Genomic DNA, 19,435 nt, shown 5'->3' with positions numbered 1-19,435 from the left:
TAGTCTGACATCTAAATCGATCGTTTCCAACTGGTTCAGTGCTCTCTGTGTTCGAAACCACAATATTAAATGATCACAACATAAAGTCAAGTCAATTAAACCATGCGTGAATAAGTTACCTAAGTATGACGTATGGCGCAATCGATACCATTGATTACAGGGATTGATTTTCTTTACCAGTTAAATGCTACGTAGCTGGTCAATGTCCTGACTGTGTTTTTAAAATGTAAGATATTTTCCCTAATATTAAAACTAATATAATGAATGCAGCAATTAATATTGCCTATTGTTTTAATAGGCCTACACTCAAAGTGTATGACGGATAATGTACTCAGTAAATGCATTCGTCAAGATAATTGCACTTGCCATGGAGTTATTGCATTTAGCTTTCGAGCCTATCGGCTCTCAAGCTAAATGCAATAACTCCACGGCGCGTGCGATTATCTTGACGAATGCATTGCACTCAGTTCATTATCCTTATCATAATGTCAATGTCTTTTGATATAGTCATAATGTCAATGTCTTTTAATAAAGGGCTCGTAAGAAGAAGACAATTTCTTTGCTCTTTATATATACAAATTACACCATGTATTTTTGAGACAACTATGTGTTAGTGCACTATTTATAACACATAATTTATTGTCCCGAAAGTATGCGTTTGTATTTTCGGGACAATTATGTGTTAGTGCAATATAAATAGCCAAGAAATTACTTTTACCAATTACAATTTACGAGCCCTTTTCCAAAAGACAATTGACACATATGGCTGTTTGTACACAGGTTTATACAAAGTACGTAGCATCAAGACAGTGCAACAAACGGTTCAAACATTTTGTTCACAACTACATTATCTGTTGCAAAATTTATTTAGAGTGCAGTCTTTTGGAGTGATCTGAGGGACCGCTCTGAAAAGAGTGCAATTTCACACTTTCAAAAGAAGAAAAAAAATCCGACTTTACTCTCGACTATTTACAAAATAATAAATCTCAAATACTTTTCAAAATGGAAATGAAGTTCATGTTATTTACACTTTTTTCAAAACACTCTTCCAATTTGAAATAAGGATACAATTTCGTATATTAACTTCGCTTAATAATGCAACTGAAACACATCTTTGTTAACACTTACTAACCGAAATAATATACATTTATTTTTTACGTAGTGGCGAGGACGGAATTGCGGAGTATTGTGAGATAAAGACGGTAAGAAAGTCATCATCGGACCTTGCTTAAAATATAAAAAAAGCTAATGTTTACTATATGTGGTGATTTCTGTTCGTTTGTGCATAGATGTGCTTGGTCAAAGATAATGGTCTAAACAGCATTAAGGTGGCTGTGTACTCTCAGACATGCATGTAGTAAAAGTACAATAACTTTGTAATTATTCGCGCAAGACATATAAAAGTATACATTTTTATAAAGGCAAGACATCAATGAATCTTAATATAAATATAGATTTGGTGTAAAAACAACAGTTATGAAGAAAATCTTAAAAAAGTGAGTTTTTGGCAATATTTGTTCGGTACATCATAACAAAAAAACACTATTTCCAAAATATTTTATTTTGTTTTTATCTCAATCTTGAGGCTCCATTCCAAAAACGGTTTTTTTATTTTTTTGATATTGGCTTTATTTTTTGAGATATTGTCCATATAAGTCCTCAATTTGTACTTTTTAAAATTCACAAACGCCTATTTGTACAAAATGATGCCTAAAATCGGAAATAGACCAAAATATACAAAATGGGAAAACCGTTTCTTGAGTCGAGCATGCTTCATACGATGATCATATTTGCTTACCTATAGATGCTGTATTTATTGAGTAATCGTGTACCTAAATCGTCATTTTACCGAGAAAATGAACATTGAAATAATGGCCGTTGAAGTTTAAAGTGGTCACATTTTGCACTTTCATCAAATCTCACATGAGAATGCGGCAGTTTTTGTTTTTCTACCTTACATTACATGAACATCGGGTAAATCCACGACCCCTTGAGAAGTTTGAGCGAAATCCATTCATAACTTGATATTTAAATCGGGGGAAAGAACTTGAAAAAACCCACATTTTATGAACTAAAACGGAGCCATTTGACCACTAGGTTTTTGTGAAATCAGTGCTTCCGTGGTGTTTCCATAAGATGCGCCTCGCATGCAGATAAGCGTCGCGTATGCGTAGCGTATTTGTGCGTTAACAAATTGCGCGATACGCAACGCGATACGCTGTTGCGCGCGTGTACCCTGGCTGGTACAACAAAGATTTTCTTTCCTTTTCAATTTCAAACACGAGTGGAATAGTGAAATAAAATCCTTAAAATATTGCAGTTGGAGTTTACAAATCTGGATTTTCATTCCTTGTATTTATAAAAAACATAACAAAGTAAAAACATATAAAAAAACTCAATTTCGCGAAAGAAACAATGTCTATTGTACACAGCCGCGTTAATAGGCGTGTGCACTATTGTTATTTCACTCCAGAAAATTTATTTCAATTCTATTCAAATTCAATTCTTTCTACACATGGAGTCTTGCTATTCAATTCCAATTCAATTCACCTTGCTTTAGAATTAATTCAATTCGATTCCAATCCAATTTTTCAATATCAAAATCATTTCATTTCAATTCCAATCCAATGCAGTGAAATTAACAGCTTATCAATTTCAATTCAATTCTGAGCATTCATTTCAATTCCAATTCCAATACAGTTGCAGTTTGTGTTAATTGACCAAAGGCACACTGCAAAAACTGTGTCCAGAGATTGAACACTTTTTTTTTTGGCCTCGATTTATAAACACATGTAAAATCTAAACACAAATGTCAAACTTCAATATCTAAACACAAGGCATCAAATTACTAAACATATTTTAGCAAGACATGTTTACAAATCGAGGACAAGATGGTGTCTAGAATGGTGTTTAATATCTTGACACTGTTTTTGCAGTGCATGTTTTAAATTCTACTACCAATTTTATAACACTTGAGTCAGCAACACAAAGTCCAAAGCATTTCAACAGAAGATACTTTATTGTTATGTTAACTCACTTTTCACATTCAAACAATGCGAGTGATCCTTGACCTCTTGGTGGTATTTTATGAAACTTCGGAACTTCTTAGTTCTTAGGTGACTGACTTCCTAATATTTGTCTTAACTTCTTGTCCACCGTGCACATTATTTTATAAACTTTCAAGGGTGTGTGGTACAATCGATAATGGGACCCTGTCCCCACACTGACTTCAAAGATGTCAAAAATCAAGGTTTTGATACTATTAGATAGCCCCTACTTGTCTCCTGCTCCTCCTAAGATTTTATACCCAAAATCCTTGTACTTTTGAAAAAGAGTGAAAAAGCTGTCAAAGATATAAGCATTTTCTTTAATAGTTTTCTCACAATTTGTTCAAATGTGCAATGACTTTTGAGCATAAAAATTAGGAGCTTGAGAAAAATAATTAGTGCCAAAAGTTTGAGATCTTTGGCAAGTTGGGGGGGTCTCATACTCACATTATCGATCATATCAAGCAATTTAAAACATTGGAAATGCTAAGAATCTATTCGCATCATATTAGAAGATATTAGTGTATTTATGAACATAGAACCTATAATTTTTCCACATGACAGGAAAGACAGTAGATATTCTTCTAAAGAAAGATTAAGAAGAACTCCAAAAAAATCTCAAAAAGTTTATGAGAAATGATATCATACTTTTAATTTTCTTCAATATATGTGTATTTTATGCTATTATTTTTAAATGAAAGCTTTCCAGAATACTTAGTTGCAATTATTATGTTTTGCAACACTCTTGTGTGAATAGACCTGGAAGTGTATCAGAATTCAGAACGGGGGAAGAGCACTTTTTACAGGTGGAATGATCTGGAATCACAGACATCTGCTTGTGAATTGAAATGCTGAATTGAAATCAAAGCTGAATTTCATTTCAATCTCACTTCATTCTTCATCACTCAACATGATTTCAATTCCAATCCAATTCAATTCTTCATTGCTCACGATGATTTCAATTCCAATCCAATTCAATTCATGCCCAAGCCCACTCATTTCAATTCCAATTCAATTCCAATGCATTGAAATGAAAATCGCCCAAAATTCATTTCAATTCGATTTCAATGCATTGAATTAACATTAGCGTGCACTTTTTTTGGTACGTAATTGAATAAATTTAAAAAATAATAATTTCGTTTCACTCAACTGGAGCTCAACGAATCAAGTAAGACTGTATATTATTGAATGTCTAGTCCGGGGGCACTCCAACTTTGGAGGTGACGCGTATGTAGGGCTGTTAAGGCCCCCTTTTTCAACGTCGCTGTCACCCAAAGACCCCATATTTTTTTACGAACACATGTTCTGTCACCCGAAGACCCCCTATTTTTTCATTTGATCTGTCACCCAAAGACCCTTACTTGTTAAATTTTAACAGCAACTTTCATTTATCACTGATTTTGAAAAAACAAAGAAATTTGAAGTCATTTAGAACTAGAAATTCCATTTTCGAGGTTTCTGTTGCGCTGTTTCGGCTCTCACCCAAAGATTCCATTTAAAAAAAATGTCATGTTGGGTAAGTCCATATGATATCAAGGAGGTCCCCACCTGACCCCCTCAGATTTGCTTTATATTTTAGTCATATGTTGTACCTGTAAAATATTAAAACCTGCAAATTTGAGGTCTGTAGCTCTTACGGATTTTCTGTGGCAGCCATTTAAAGTTGAAGTATGGGGGTCTAAATTTGGACTCAAAAGTTGCCCTTTAAATAAATGTCATCTTTGGGAGTCTGTGACTTCTTTACAAAATAAGAGAGAGGTCTGAAACCTTGTATACACACTAACTGCATGCCCAATTTGTCCAAAAGTAAAAAAAAAAAAAAATCTGTAATTGCGCGTTGTGTCACGGGGTCATTAAATATGCAAGAAAAAAATGTAATGTTTTGTAAACTGGCAAGTTTAGCCCTCTAAATTCACATTTTTGTCAGATTAATTATTTTTTGTTGTCACTGATGCTAAATATAGGATAAATACAATACATATCCAAACAATTCTCGCGATTCCAAATACAGCGCGCCACCAACGACGGCAGTGAAAATTGGCATTTCCCGTGTCTGGGGTCGACATTCTTTTTCATCAACCATAGCTGACCATGTTTGTGATTATTACTCTAAAAACACAATGTTTTGTAGTACATTTTGAAATTTTTTGAGACTTTCTGTGTTGAAGTGAAATATTGCAGTTTGATATTCATAGATGTCCTTTTCTAAAACCCGCAAACTTGATGTTGATACTAGGTGTTAACTTTTTGTTATATAATTGTTTTAATTCTTTCTGAATTTATTGTTTGTTCAATACGATAATAATATAACACCAGGTCTTGTGTCACAACCTGGGGTACCTTTGTGTTACATAGTAAAAAAATTAAATGGATCAAATATTTTACCTACACATCTCATTTGAAGTGGTTTATCCTCCTGAGCATTTTGACACCTTTCTTATGAAAATCGGTTAAAAAATGAGCGAGTGCCGGCAAAAACAATCACAAAGTAGGGAGGATGTAACCCCACCTCTTTTTTCGACATTTACAATCATTCTGAGCAAGTATTGGTCTTTTAAATGAACTTTTGTATTTATTTACTTGGTTCAGATGTCTGGGAGTCCATTTAGACATTTTTTACTAGATTCAAATTTTTAATGGTGGTTTTAAATCAAATTTACGATATGAATCCTCCCCTAATCCTCCTCCCCTAATCCTCAGCCACCCTTGGCACATTTCATGCCAAACGTCATAAGAAAATAAATAAAATATATTTTAAAACAGGATAAAAACATGAGTAATCTAGAATAAATTAGCCTCAATTTAAGACCTAATTGAATCTTCTAAGTGAAGGAATACTCAAGAGACAGTGTTTTGAAATCCAAGCTGCACATCAAAATGTAACAAAGCCACCTTTTTGGGTACCCCAGTAGGCCCCACGACAGGGTGTTAATTCCGATTTCGGAGTCCGATATTGGAGTTATCAATATTATTGGGAACAATCCGTAGTTATCTAAATTAGTCGTAACAAACTGGAGTTATCAAAATTATTTGGAACAATCCGGAGTTCTCAAAATTGATCGGAACAATCCGGAGTTACCGGAATCAGTCGGAACAATCCGGAGTTATCGAAATTAGTCGGAACAATCCGGAGTTACCGGAATCAGTCGGAACAATCCGGAGTTATCAGAATTAGTCGGAACAATCCGGAGTTAACGGAATCAGTCGGAACAATCCGGAGTTATCAGAATTAGTCGGAACAATCCGGAGTTATCGGAATTAGTTGGATCAATCCGGAATTAGTTGGAATAATCCGGAGTTATCGGAACAATCCAGAGTTAATGGAATTAGTCGGAACAATGCGGAGTTATAGGAATTAGTTGGAACAATCCGGAGTTATCATAATTAGTCGGGACAAGATAGAGTTATCGGAATAGTTTGGAACAATTTGGATTGAATTATAGAAATTAGCCAGAACAATATGTAGTTAGAATTAGCCATAACAAAATTCAGATTGTTGGATTTAGAACAATGAAAATTAGAAGGTAGTCTTTCTCTATCCCATCAATGCATGGACATTCTCAACTCAATAACTCGCATCATTATTGTTTTGTACAATTGTGTTTGGTAGTGGCCTTCTCCTCTTTCTCCTTTTCCTTGCTATTTTTTCCCATTTCTTGCTTTGTTTATCAAAGCTATCTGGGCCAGAAGGTTGCGCATGCATCTTATTAGCCTACACTGGCTATCTAAACTTGTGCATCTTTTGTATGAGCTTGAAAGGGGGGGGCAGCATGTGTTCCTCACAGACCAACCTGGTTACAAACAAACAAACTAGGGGCTATTTAATATGTAGTGGCTACAAATGTAGGATCGAACCATAGCCATGACTCGTTTGTATAGTAGATAAGCCTTATACCGGGGCCTTATAGCTCTCCTTATTTTATGTTATTTGTTTCAACTTCCAAAATCAACACACACAACAAGCATCAAGCAACATTTAGATGATCATCATGGGAATGCTATAGAGTTCTACTTAGTAATATATATAAAATATAAAACTATTAGGTCTATATATTGCAAATTATTTACATTTGAAATAAGCTCACAACATCTGTGGGACATCATATCAAGCTATATAGCTCTATATCAGGCACATACTATGTTTACCATGTATATACTAAACTACAGGTATAAGGATCTGTAGCATGTCTGACCATAGACTGTGGTCTGACCTATAATTGATGAAACTCCCAATGGGAGAACAGGCGTGTGCCTCTTATAATCTATGGATACACATAACATAAACATTTCACCACACAGTATATAGCACAGACCCTTATACTACTATACTGCACTGTCGCACTGGTCTCTGCTAGGGCAAATCACAAGTCTATCACATAGCATAGACTCTAGGCACATAGCCACAGCCCACAGGTACCACAAACCACAGATATTCTGCACAAACATGCACATATGAATTTGGTAAAACTGCATATAGAATTTAGGTAAAATGACTTCTGAGTTCTGAATATCAATTTCTATAATTTTCCATCTCTGAATGCACTCTCAGGCTCAGCTGTGCAGCTCTGTGCACTCGTACTCATGTTGTGAAATGTTTTTGCCACCCGTGTATGCTTTCACCCTGGGCTATTCCAGAAAATAGATGCACACCCCCTATAGAGGAGTTCGGATTTCCGTACTTTTTGTCCAGTCGTGACTGTTGGAAATCCAGACTTTTAAAGTGTCCAAAGGCGAAAAAATCCAGTCAGAAAAATAGTTTAAAATTAAAAATCCTCAAGAGAGATCATTTTGGAAAATTGTGTGGTTTTTCCTTACAGGCATTTTCAAGTGACATTTGCAACTGGAATTCCAGTCGTTTTCAGAAAGCAGACCTGGAAATCCAGACATTTCTTTGATTGAAAGGTTACTCCTCTATAGGGGGAGTGCACTTAATTTCTGGAATAGCCCAATTTAACGCATCTAATTTAGAGAGTTCATAAAGTTTGGATTTTAGGCAGTAGGCCTATTATCAATTAAACTTCTAATCATTAGAGCCTAAAGCCAACTTTCACTCATGCAGCAAACTTGTCCATAATTTAATTATTTGGAGAAGTAAATTTCCCTCCAAATCCCACAATTTCCCTGGATACATGCTATGAGTACTACAGTGAGAGTGTTAATTTTATCATTCCTTGCACCAGGAAATGTGCTGGGGATACAGCTTTTCAGTGATTGCTCCAAAGTTTCATAGCTTACCATCTACAATCAAGAATGCCATCAGCCTGGACTCATTGAAGTCATTGATCAAAACTCACTTATTTTTTTGCTGTCATTGCTTTTTGTATAAATGAATTTGTTTGGTTTTCTTTTCTCTTGCGCCTTGAATCCCTAGGCAAAGGTGCATGTAAATACTTGTTGTTATGTTATATTATGTTATGTTATGTTATGTTATGTTCCTGGATTCTGCATTTTCTGCCACAGATGAACAGTGACAGATGAATATGAATAGTTTTCAGGGACTCAAATCCAATGAGAACCAGAGAACCAGTCCTTATTAGGTTCTCTCTGGATTATAACTTCAAGAACCAAAATTGGTTCTTGTAAACTTCAAGTCTCAGATGCATGTTGTGCTTACATTTTACCTTTTCTTTACTTGTAACAGAAATATGATTTAATAATCATATTAATCCCAAAATATATTTCTGAACTGTTGGGGAAAAAGGCAAAGTTTTCTTCATTTTAGCTGTTAATTTATTGTATAATCACGAATGGAAACCCATGGACTTAGAACTAGTTTTATGTTTAGGCATGTAGCTGCATGTCGTGAAAATGTAGTGAAAGCGACGTTTGTCTGTCAGAAAAACTGAAAAAAAAATTAAGGCCAGGTACATGCAGAGGGGAAGATGGTGACAGCCTTCTGATTTTGCCTGTTTTTAATCACTATTTGCAGGAATCATAAGCCTGGTTTTGATGAGAACCTTTAAGCAGGTTCCTGCAATTGATTGCGAATTTGTACCCCTGATTTTAATGGATGTGGAATACGAAAGGCCCCAATTAATAGCTTACCATACTTAGCTATCCCAATATTCATTTACAAATGATTCTTCTTTCCCCTGTATCAGTGATTTGCTCAACCCGACGATTGTAAAAATCATGAAAATTCAGATTTTGATACCTTTGTCATTGTCATAGTCATAGATGTGCGTATAGCCTGCTAGTACATGTAGTTCAATCGAAAGCCATGTATGAAAGACAAAAGACATTTTACATGAATCTGTAAAGCTCTGTAATTTACTGACAGTAAATGAAGTTCAACTTCATGAAGTTCAACTTTATTAATAATCCTGTTTCCTTGTTTTTTGCCCAAATTTTTCATTTCAGAAATAGCTATTGACAACTTATTCTTCACTTTTGAGGATTTATACACATTTTTTTTATATTGACTTTCCTGGGATCACTGAATGGGACTATTTATAACTACTGTATTTGCTCCATTCAATGCTTGCTTTGACTGTGCCTCTCTACATGTACTGTGTTAAAATAATAACTAGTGCACTTTAGTATTGGCAGTGTGCACAGCACATGACATTCACATTTTTACTGTTAACCTCTAGATTGCCCTATTTGACCTTTTGTAGTAAAAACTGGGAAATTTGAACTGACGGCATAACTCTGACAGTGTAACTTTGCATGTTAGCCATACAGCACAGTTATATCTCAGGATACACATTTACACATGTACAAAAAATAAAGTGTACTTTGATATTATTAAAGTAGTACAATATCTAAACGAACATGGTAATATGTGGTCATAATTTGCTTTGAAATACTTTAGCTCTACTTCTAAAAAAAAATATTAGAACCCTAATGCAAGACAAAAAAAAAACCCCAAAAAAACCCAATGAATTATATACATTACTTTACACTTTCAAATAAATGTTTAACACATGAAATTATGTGTAATATAATAGTAATAGTATTTTTATTTATTTTATTTTATTTTAGTAATAATATTTATAATAGTAAATAGTATGATTTTCATGAAATTGCTGATGTTGCTGACTTTGTCATTGTTTTTGGTGATAGGGTGGTATTTTTTCTTTTCTGCAGATTGACATATATTTAAGTTTTACTTTTAAAAGCCTTTCACTGACTCAATTTCTTTAACCGGTTGCTTCAAATTGTATGTTTCAATTAATCTCAATAGTATTTTTAACAGAATGCAGGAATAGAATGGGTCACATTATTTTTAGCAGTTTTTGAATTACCATTTTCTCTTCAAAAGAGCCTTTTTTTAAGGAAATGTATAGAATTATTTGGAAAACAAAGATGCAGTTTAGAAAAATGTGCAGTGTAGGCCTATATAGTCTTTGAAAATTTTGCTCAATTTCCAACTTTGACAAACACTGCCTAAATAATTCTTTACTTGAACTGTTTTATGTGTCATGGGCAGTGGCGTAGCTGGGATTTTGCCAGAGGGAGCAAGCCTGCAGGGGCCCAAATCCCCCTTGAAAAAAGTGCACTTTCGGAGTAAAATATCAAAGAAGGTCCAAAGTGAAAAAAATACAAAGGGACCACTTTTCCTGCAAAACTGTTCAAAATAGCCCACAAAGTTTTAGCTGGATTTAGTCCAATTGTTACATAAAGCGAGTTTTTGTAGGGAAAGGGTCCACATTTGGGAAATTCCTCACCCTCTCCCTCGCAAAAAGCTACACAGGCCTCTTTGTCTAGATTTTAATACTACACAGGGGTGCAAATTGTGATTTCTTCCTCAGGAGTAAGGGTTTTAGGCTCAAGATTTCCTCAATCATGCCAGACATAAAAATAGCTTTATTCTGCAATTCGAAAGATGAGAATGGTAACATAGCATGTATTTTTAGAGAGACTCTACATGTAAAGTCTTTGCGCTCGGCCCTTTTGAAACAATGTTCGCGCATAGCACGCAAAAATTTGGTATTTTACACTAGTTTGGGGTGAATTGTGTTGTAACACAGGCTCCTTTCCCATTTCCTTTGCCCCCATTCGTTTTGTGTCAGATGGAGCACTTTTATATATCTTTTTTTGTTGTTGTCAGGGGTGCATAATGCCCCCCTTGCAGGGCATTGCTCCATTGCCTCAAGCACCCTTTCAAACTTTGAAGTCTGATATCCTTGTTGACAAAGTCATGGCATACATGTAGTAGTTTGTGTTTTGTCCAGCATCTCGGAATTCTTTTTCAGCCAGTTTCATAAACGGTGAGCAAAATCATGTGTAAAGTGAGCTTTGTGTAGATTTATTAGTGAATCAGAGAGATACTTCTGAACATTTGTATGAAAATACTGTCCATCAAAGCCTCCTGAGTCCTGCAACAAACTCGATTGATAACTTTTCATTGTTAAGAAAGTTTGTATTTTTTTTTTTATGCAAATGGGATAATTATACAGATGCTAAGCAAATTATTCAATATTCGTACCTTTCAAATGATATTGTTAAAGAACACTAAGAAGAAGAACAAGCAAATGCCAAAAAACCTTTCTTGAGATGGAAAAGTTATCAGACGAGCTAGTTGCAGGACGCATGATCGAGGCTTTGATGGACATTAGTTTCAACTTCCCCAGTTTTTGCATCATAGTTCATCAAATTTGCATATCAAGTTAAATTATTTTTTATTGATTTGGCCTTCTCCATTTGTTTCCTTTTAATTTCCATGGTAGGTCTTTGGTCAGTAAGTGCCACTTAGCCACTTACTGACCCTTTACTCTAAGAAATAAAGGTTCTAGATAGAACCTGTTTTGTCCTCTCAGGAGAACCCTCCCTCTTGAACCTCTAAAAAGGTTCTTTAATTTTGGAGAACCCTTAAAGGTTATCTAAAGAATGAAAACGGTTCTGTATCACATTTTTGTGGCCATTTGTTTGTTGTTTTGGAACCATTTTTTAGTTCTTTAGAGGAACTCTAAGGGTTCTCCTGAGAGGATAACTGTAGAACCTTTTTAGAACCTTTATTTCTTAGAGTGTTGTATCTCAATTTCTGTTACCATGGTTGGTTACTGCCTTTGTTATGTTTACCTCTTAATGTTGGTCCATTTCCTCAAAATATCCTTTACAATTTGTTCAATGCGTATGATTCTTTTTAAATTTTCTCAAGATATTTCAGTAGCCTCACTGTACTGCCGGGCTTCACTGCCTCACAACCCCACCTATCAACTTGTTGTCTTTTGCTGAGATATGTTTCCTCCTACGTCATCTTCTACCTCACTCCACCTCCTCTTCTTTTTCTTTCCTCTTTTTCATTTCTCCTGCTTCCTCTCCTCTTTTCCTGTTCTTCTCCCTCCCTCTTCCACTCATTCTTTTTTCTTCTCAACGCATTATTTCTTCAATTTTAACTGTCATTTCCTAGGAGCGGTGCTCCCCGCTCCCCGCTCCCACACAATTTGCATCCCTGATACTACAGGTGTGAAGGAGTCAGACAATTATGGAAAATAGGGTCAAAATTGTCTATTTTGCAGTATATCATGTCTCTATAATCTATATCATGTCCTTATTTTTGGTTGTTTGATTTATATAAAAATCAAAAGCAAAAACAAACAAATCCCACCCAAAAAAGGAAACAAAGGAAATAAGTTAAGATTTTGCAATACAATGGCCCCAAGAGGGGAAATGGCAAAGTGAGTTATACTTTTTTCAAAGAAATTGGCAGACCGCAAAAAAAAAAAAAGATTAATTTTTGGCCATGGAAATTAATTTGAATTTTGCCTTATTTGGGCTCCCAAAATAAGTTTTCATGGTGAACACTCGAACATCATTTAATGTATTTTTAGCCTAAAGACTAATGAAAGTGAATATAATCAAGTTCAAGTTTTATTTTCACCATCATCATACATATTATAATACAGTAAAGACAAGACGCCTACCGACAACAGACAAGGACGGATTGTGCAAAACATAATAATAGGCCTACTTCAATTCACATTTGATAGTAGAACTACTGATTATACCAAAACAAGTTTGACACCCTATATGTTTGAAACAGCTCATTGGTAAATGACTAAATCAGCTAATTTTGTGGTGATACTGACAATACAAGAAATATGTTGCACACAACCACATTTTTGTGACCTTTCTGTTTGGATTGGCCCTTTTATTGTTTTATTTTTACTTGTCAAATTTAAATTTTACTGCTCCTATGCGCTCTTTGTACAGTTATCATTTCAACGCCTTTCTACCTTTGAGAAGTCAAAAACGATCCTGGGAATTAACTGCATATCGTATGGATTCCCTCTCTCTCTCATCTTCCCTCCTCTCTCTCTCTTTCTTTCTTTTCCCCTCTCTCTCTCTCCTTTCTCTTTTTCCCTACACTAGGGAGAGGAGCAGTTGCCTCCTGTGGCAGCTAGCTACGGCACTGCCACTGATCATGGGTCAGTTTTATAATCTGAGTTCATAAAAGTTGACAGGGGCTGGTAGATATTCTAATTAAATGGCCCCTTTGATAGCGGTTGTTAGCATATCTGGTTTTTCATCAGGGTTTTTCAACCAGGCGATTTTGTTTAAAGAGTGATAGAGTTACGCAATCTGCTGTTTAGTTATCAATTAGAACTTTGCAGAGAAACATGACAAGATAGTTTTTCACTGTACCTGATTGAAATACCAAAAAGTATGTCAATATTTTGGTGCACTCTTAGCTATAATTTTTTCTTTTTTTAAAACCTGCACATGGGGGCCGGATTATGTGGTTTTATATTAAAATTCCACTCAGCCAAAATTATTCCTAAAATATATAGGAATATCGAATAGACACGAGAGGTTCTTTAAATATTTTAAGAAACTCGTTGGAAGTTATTGTAGGACGCGTTTCGATTAACTGTGATCAAATTAATTTGATCTATTTTGGTTAATCTCATCAGCTACATTTTGCTGTGTTTGATCTTAGGATAGATGCCCATTTTAGGCTGTTTTGTCGCACATATATACCAAATGACCGTCTAGCTTTTTGATATTCAAATTGGTAGATGTGCGGATCAAACACAAAAGCGTGTTATATTTTAATCTTCACTACTTATATGGATGTATCTGGTCTTGATAAGACTAAGAAAACAAACCGATATAATGAACAAGTTTGAAAATACAACATACTTTGGTTTTGTTGGTTGAAACTATGATTATGAGCCCGTTTTAGGCATGTTTTTATAAAGTTCTATACATAGGCCTACAGTGCAGCGTTATAAATGTGCATATAAAAGAGCCTTATTATGAGGACCATATGATTACCCGATTGGGTGTGGTTTTATTATGGTTCATTATAAGGTCTATATATTTAAAATAACATGTTAACATGCAGATCAGGTACGTATAAGAACAATGGAACTAGTGTAACCAACTAAAGTGTCAAGGAAGCTCGTAAGGAAACATTCATGAAGATAATGTGATGATAGATAATTAATTTTCATCTAATAGATCCAACAAATCTCTCAGTGTAGGAGACATAGGGCAAATTCCGGTTTTGGAGTTAGCATCCGCTATACTTTGCAAAGTCGGAGTCAAAGATATATTAGGGTTTTGGTCTAAAGTTATCTTTGCTCTGATAAGACGCTCTCCTATGTTTTGAGTGCGTCTTAAAGCTAGTATAGGGGGGCAAGGGAAGAGTTTGCACAGGTTATGATTATTTGATATAAAATGCCAGTTCCTGAGAAGTGCCTTTTTGATTTTTGCATTACCTCTTTGGGGAAGTGATGCGTGCAGAAAACTAGAGGTATTTCCTCAGGTTTTTTTGGAACATCCTCTAAGTAAATATTTCGTCTATTGTATGAAATATCTGCTAGGCATGCGAGCACTTCTGGTTTCTTATATCCTCTTGTGAGAAGTTTTGAGATAAAGAAATCAAGTTTGTGCTCATATTCTGTCTCCGAGCTGGAGTTTCGAATATATCTTATAGCCTCACCCTTAACCATGCCACGAAAACACGAATTTGGGTGAGACGAATCTCTTGAAAGATATTGAAATGTGTCACAGGGTTTGCTGTAGCATTTTATATCTAAGATCTGTTTGTCATGAAATCTTTCATCCTTGTATAGAGTTAAGTCTAGAAAATTAATTTCTGTTTTTGACCACTCATGTGTGAATTTCAGAGTCGGTGCATAGAGTTGATACGACTTATGAAATTAGCTAACTCGTTTTCATCTCCTAACCAAAACATAAGAATATCATCACGATAACGGAACCATTTGAAGATTTTATCGCTAAGGGAAATGAATTTCTTTTCCAACGAATGGAACATTATGTCACATAGTTCTGGGGAGCATTTTTGTCCCATAGCTACGCCTGTCGTTTGCAAATAGTATTTTTCATTAAATGAAAAACAGTTTCTATGCAAAATCAGTTTTAATAATGCTTCCATATGACGGATATGTGGCATTCTAGGAAAGTACATTCCTGGATTAACTTCTGAAAAAGTCTTTAAAACTTCTTTTTCAACTTCATTTTGAAGAACATTAGTGAACATTCCAATGCAATCTATTGTAACCAAAAGACATTGGGCTGGAAGTTTTAATTGCTCAATTTTTCTTATCGCATCTTTTGTGTCTCTCAAGTATGTGTTTTGTTTTTGAACGAGAGAAAAAAAAAAAAAGTCGATAAATTCACCAATTTTTTCACATGGTCCACTAACATTACTGACTATAGGTCTTCCAGTAAAGACCCGGCCAGTAGGGGTGGTTTTGTGAACTTTTGGCAAAAAGTAGCAAGTTGGTGTTCGAATTTTATGTTCTATCGGATACAGATAGTCGTGTGTATTTTTATCAATACTTTGATCCCATAACATGAGGTTAAGCTGTTTTTGAACCAATTTTACCGTATCAAATGTCATGTCTGCATCGATTACAGTGTATTGATTACCTTCCAGCATGATTTCGCCTTCATGTATGTAATCATTTTTATTGATTACGACCACGCCACGAGATTTATCCGGTTTTGGAAAACCAAATGTTTCTTTTCCTTAATGATTTGAGAGCTTGACGTTCGGGTTTTGTCAAGTTATCGTTTATGTTATTATTCTTAATTTTAGAAAGCTCTAACCTCGTGGATTCTAAGTAGTTTTCTAGATCCAAGCAAGGTGTAGACAAAGGGTGCCAATTAGAAGCTCGTTTGAACTTGTGTGTTCGTTTTGCTTTCTTATTGGACATTAAATAACGAATGCGCATTATTCTCATGAATGTTTCTGTATCCCTATCAAGCATTTTTGCTTTAGGATCTTTTGGGATATCTACAAATTTCAAACCTCTCCCTAGTACAGATAATTCTGCATCAGAGAAATTTTCGTTTGCTAAGTTTATAACGAACTTTTTGTTCGCATTGGCTAAGTCCTTTATTTTTTGGACTTCTCTGATTTTTTGAGGGTTTGGGAATTCAAATGGCAAGTTCTAGACTTGATTTTGTCCTTAGTTTGCCGTTTGATACTCTGTTTACGGAACTTCCTGTTTTTTGCCATTATATTAACTGTGTATCAAAGGAGTACATGTACTGTGTTTTAATTGATACCAAGCATAGTGTAATGACGGCCTAAGATCATCTCTCTTTTAGAAGATATGGGTGGCCTTAAAAAGGCCGTTTGGTTTTTGTACCGGCTTATATTTTTAGCCGGCGGTTGACTGCACCTCTTTGCTTCTTGAGATTCTTCACTCGGTGTTTGTCTGTCTTAGATGATCGTTTGGTAATCTTCCCAGATGATGCTGCCTTTTTCTTTTTCCTCTTCTGTTTCTTCATAAATTGGTCAACTATGTTGAAAAGCGTTAGACCCTTCTCCAATTCATCAGATGGTAGCGCTTTTTTGAAGTCTAGTGTGGCTTTTTGAGCCATGTCCGATGCTAATTCGTCCAAATCTTTCACTTTCTCGGTTAGCAGATAGTTAGCTGTGGTGTCCATCAGCTTTTGTGAGCATTCTCTCAAAATGTTCTCCCATTCTGATTGGAAAGCCCAACTCAGAGCTCCCCCAGGTAACTGGGGAAGGTGTTTTGAAATGGAGAACATAGGAAGAATAACTTTATCTGCTGTAGCTTGCTTGATATCCAATCCGAGAAAATGAACATTGGACGCATTAGATCGGACATGTTTGATTTTGCTCAACTCTACCCACACCATTTTCTTAGCGCGATCAGTCAGATGAATTTTTCTCTCTTGGTGCTGGTAGCAACTCTCTGTCCAGGGGTGGGTTGGCTGTCATTGGTCTCCATCATCTCCGGTGACTTCAGTAGCTTCGGGATGCGGTATGCAGCTAAGTCGAGGTTTTTCCCGGAGTAGAAGGGGATGTTAGATCTAGCGAGGAGTCGGAATCAGATAACGCCATGGTAGAACGGAGGAAGAAAGCAAAATGATGCAGTCTCGGGTTTCTCTATATTAGGTTTTGAGAGGGCCCAGACGAGATGACTTAGTAAAGCCGTAGTAAACAAGTATTAGATCACCGAACCATAAAGGCACATGCGCATCACAGTTTGTTTGTTTTCAAAAAGCAATTCCATAATGCACAATAGTAGCAAATTGCTGAGTATGCGAGTGGGATGGCAATTGACATTTTGATTTAAGCGCCACTACTTCCAAGTATGTTGGACGCTGGGGGCTGCCTGACGTATGCGTGATATAGAGCAGAGTGCAATGTCTTGCCAAAGGTCGTGGGTCGGATCCGACCGGGAGTTTTCAAAAGCAAGACATGATTGATATATCTATTATAATATTGATATATACCAGTGCACGGAAGAAACTGTTCTCATTTAAGGCAAATAAATATGTCATTGCCATGTTTTAATAAGATCCAGTTTAATAAAGATGAAGAAAGTGGCACACCTGGTTGTCCATTTATTTCTTCATATCACGAACGAGCATTGACCTTATTTACCCCTCAGAAATTAAACCCACTTTTGTCTTTTTTGGATTTAATGTTTCTCTTTATCTTATTTAGATAGGGTCTAATTAATACGTTTGTGATAACAAACAAACAGAGATTCCTTCGCTAATGAAATAAAGAGATCATTAGGAGAGAATTCAACGCGCACTGTCTATCGGGTGTTCCATGTCCAAAACGAAGGAGCACAGAACGGTACTAAATGTTTAAAGAGTGATAGAGTTACGCAATCTGCTGTTTAGTTATCAATTAGAACTTTGCAGAGAAACATGACAAGATAGTTTTTCACTGTACCTGATTGAAATACCAAAAAGTATGTCAATATTTTGGTGCACTCTTAGCTATAATTTTTTCTTTTTGCAAAACATGCACATGGAGGCCGGATTATGTGGTTTTATATTAAAATTCCACTCAGCCAAAATTATTCCTAAAATATATAGGAATATCGAATAGACACGAGAGGTTCTTTAAATATTTTAAGAAACTCGTTGGAAGCTATTGTAGGACGCGTTTCGATTAACTGTGATCAAATTAATTTGATCTATTTTGGTTAATCTCATCAGCTACATTTTGCTGTGTTTGATCTTAGGATAGATGCCCATTTTAGGCTGTTTTGTCGCACATATATACCAAATGACCGTCTAGCTTTTTGATATTCAAATTGGTAGATGTGCGGATCAAACACAAAAGCGTGTTATATTTTAATCTTCACTACTTATATGGATGTATCTGGTCTTGATAAGACTAAGAAAACAAACCGATATAATGAACAAGTTTGAAAATACAACATACTTTGGTTTTGTTGGTTGAAACTATGATTATGAGCCCGTTTTAGGCATGTTTTTATAAAGTTCTATACATAGGCCTACAGTGCAGCGTTATAAATGTGCATATAAAAGAGCCTTATTATGAGGACCATATGATTACCCGATTGGGTGTGGTTTTATTATGGTTCATTATAAGGTCTATATATTTAAAATAACATGTTAACATGCAGATCAGGTACGTATAAGAACAATGGAACTAGTGTAACCAACTAAAGTGTCAAGGAAGCTCGTAAGGAAACATTCATGAAGATAATGTGATGATAGATAATTAATTTTCATCTAATAGATCCAACAAATCTCTCAGTGTAGGAGACATAGGGCAAATTCCGGTTTTGGAGTTAGCATCCGCTATACTTTGCAAAGTCGGAGTCAAAGATATATTAGGGTTTTGGTCTAAAGTTATCTTTGCTCTGATAAGACGCTCTCCTATGTTTTGAGTGCGTCTTAAAGCTAGTATAGGGGGCAAGGGAAGAGTTTGCACAGGTTATGATTATTTGATATAAAATGCCAGTTCCTGAGAAGTGCCTTTTTGATTTTTGCATTACCTCTTTGGGGAAGTGATGCGTGCAGAAAACTAGAGGTATTTCCTCACGTTTTTTTGGAACATCCTCTAAGTAAATATTTCGTCTATTGTATGAAATATCTGCTAGGCATGCGAGCACTTCTGGTTTCTTATATCCTCTTGTGAGAAGTTTTGAGATAAAGAAATCAAGTTT

The 19,435-nt window shown here is 35.5% G+C and overlaps 1 protein-coding gene across 1 annotated transcript in view; it reads left to right on the top strand.

The window, feature by feature from the left end:
- Positions 1-19,435, top strand: part of LOC140158349 (aldehyde dehydrogenase 1A1-like) — a 49,255-nt gene that overhangs the window by 9,938 nt on the left and 19,882 nt on the right. The window contains exon 12 of the mRNA XM_072181440.1: positions 1,163-1,202. Within this exon, the coding sequence (XP_072037541.1) occupies positions 1,163-1,202 (40 nt within the window). The remainder of the gene's footprint in view (positions 1-1,162; positions 1,203-19,435) is intronic.

This window comes from Amphiura filiformis, chromosome 8 (genome assembly GCF_039555335.1).
Source record: "Amphiura filiformis chromosome 8, Afil_fr2py, whole genome shotgun sequence".
Lineage (NCBI taxonomy): Eukaryota > Metazoa > Echinodermata > Ophiuroidea > Amphilepidida > Amphiuridae > Amphiura > Amphiura filiformis.
Note: the sequence above shows the minus strand (reverse complement) of the source record. Positions and strands in the feature narration are given on the sequence as shown.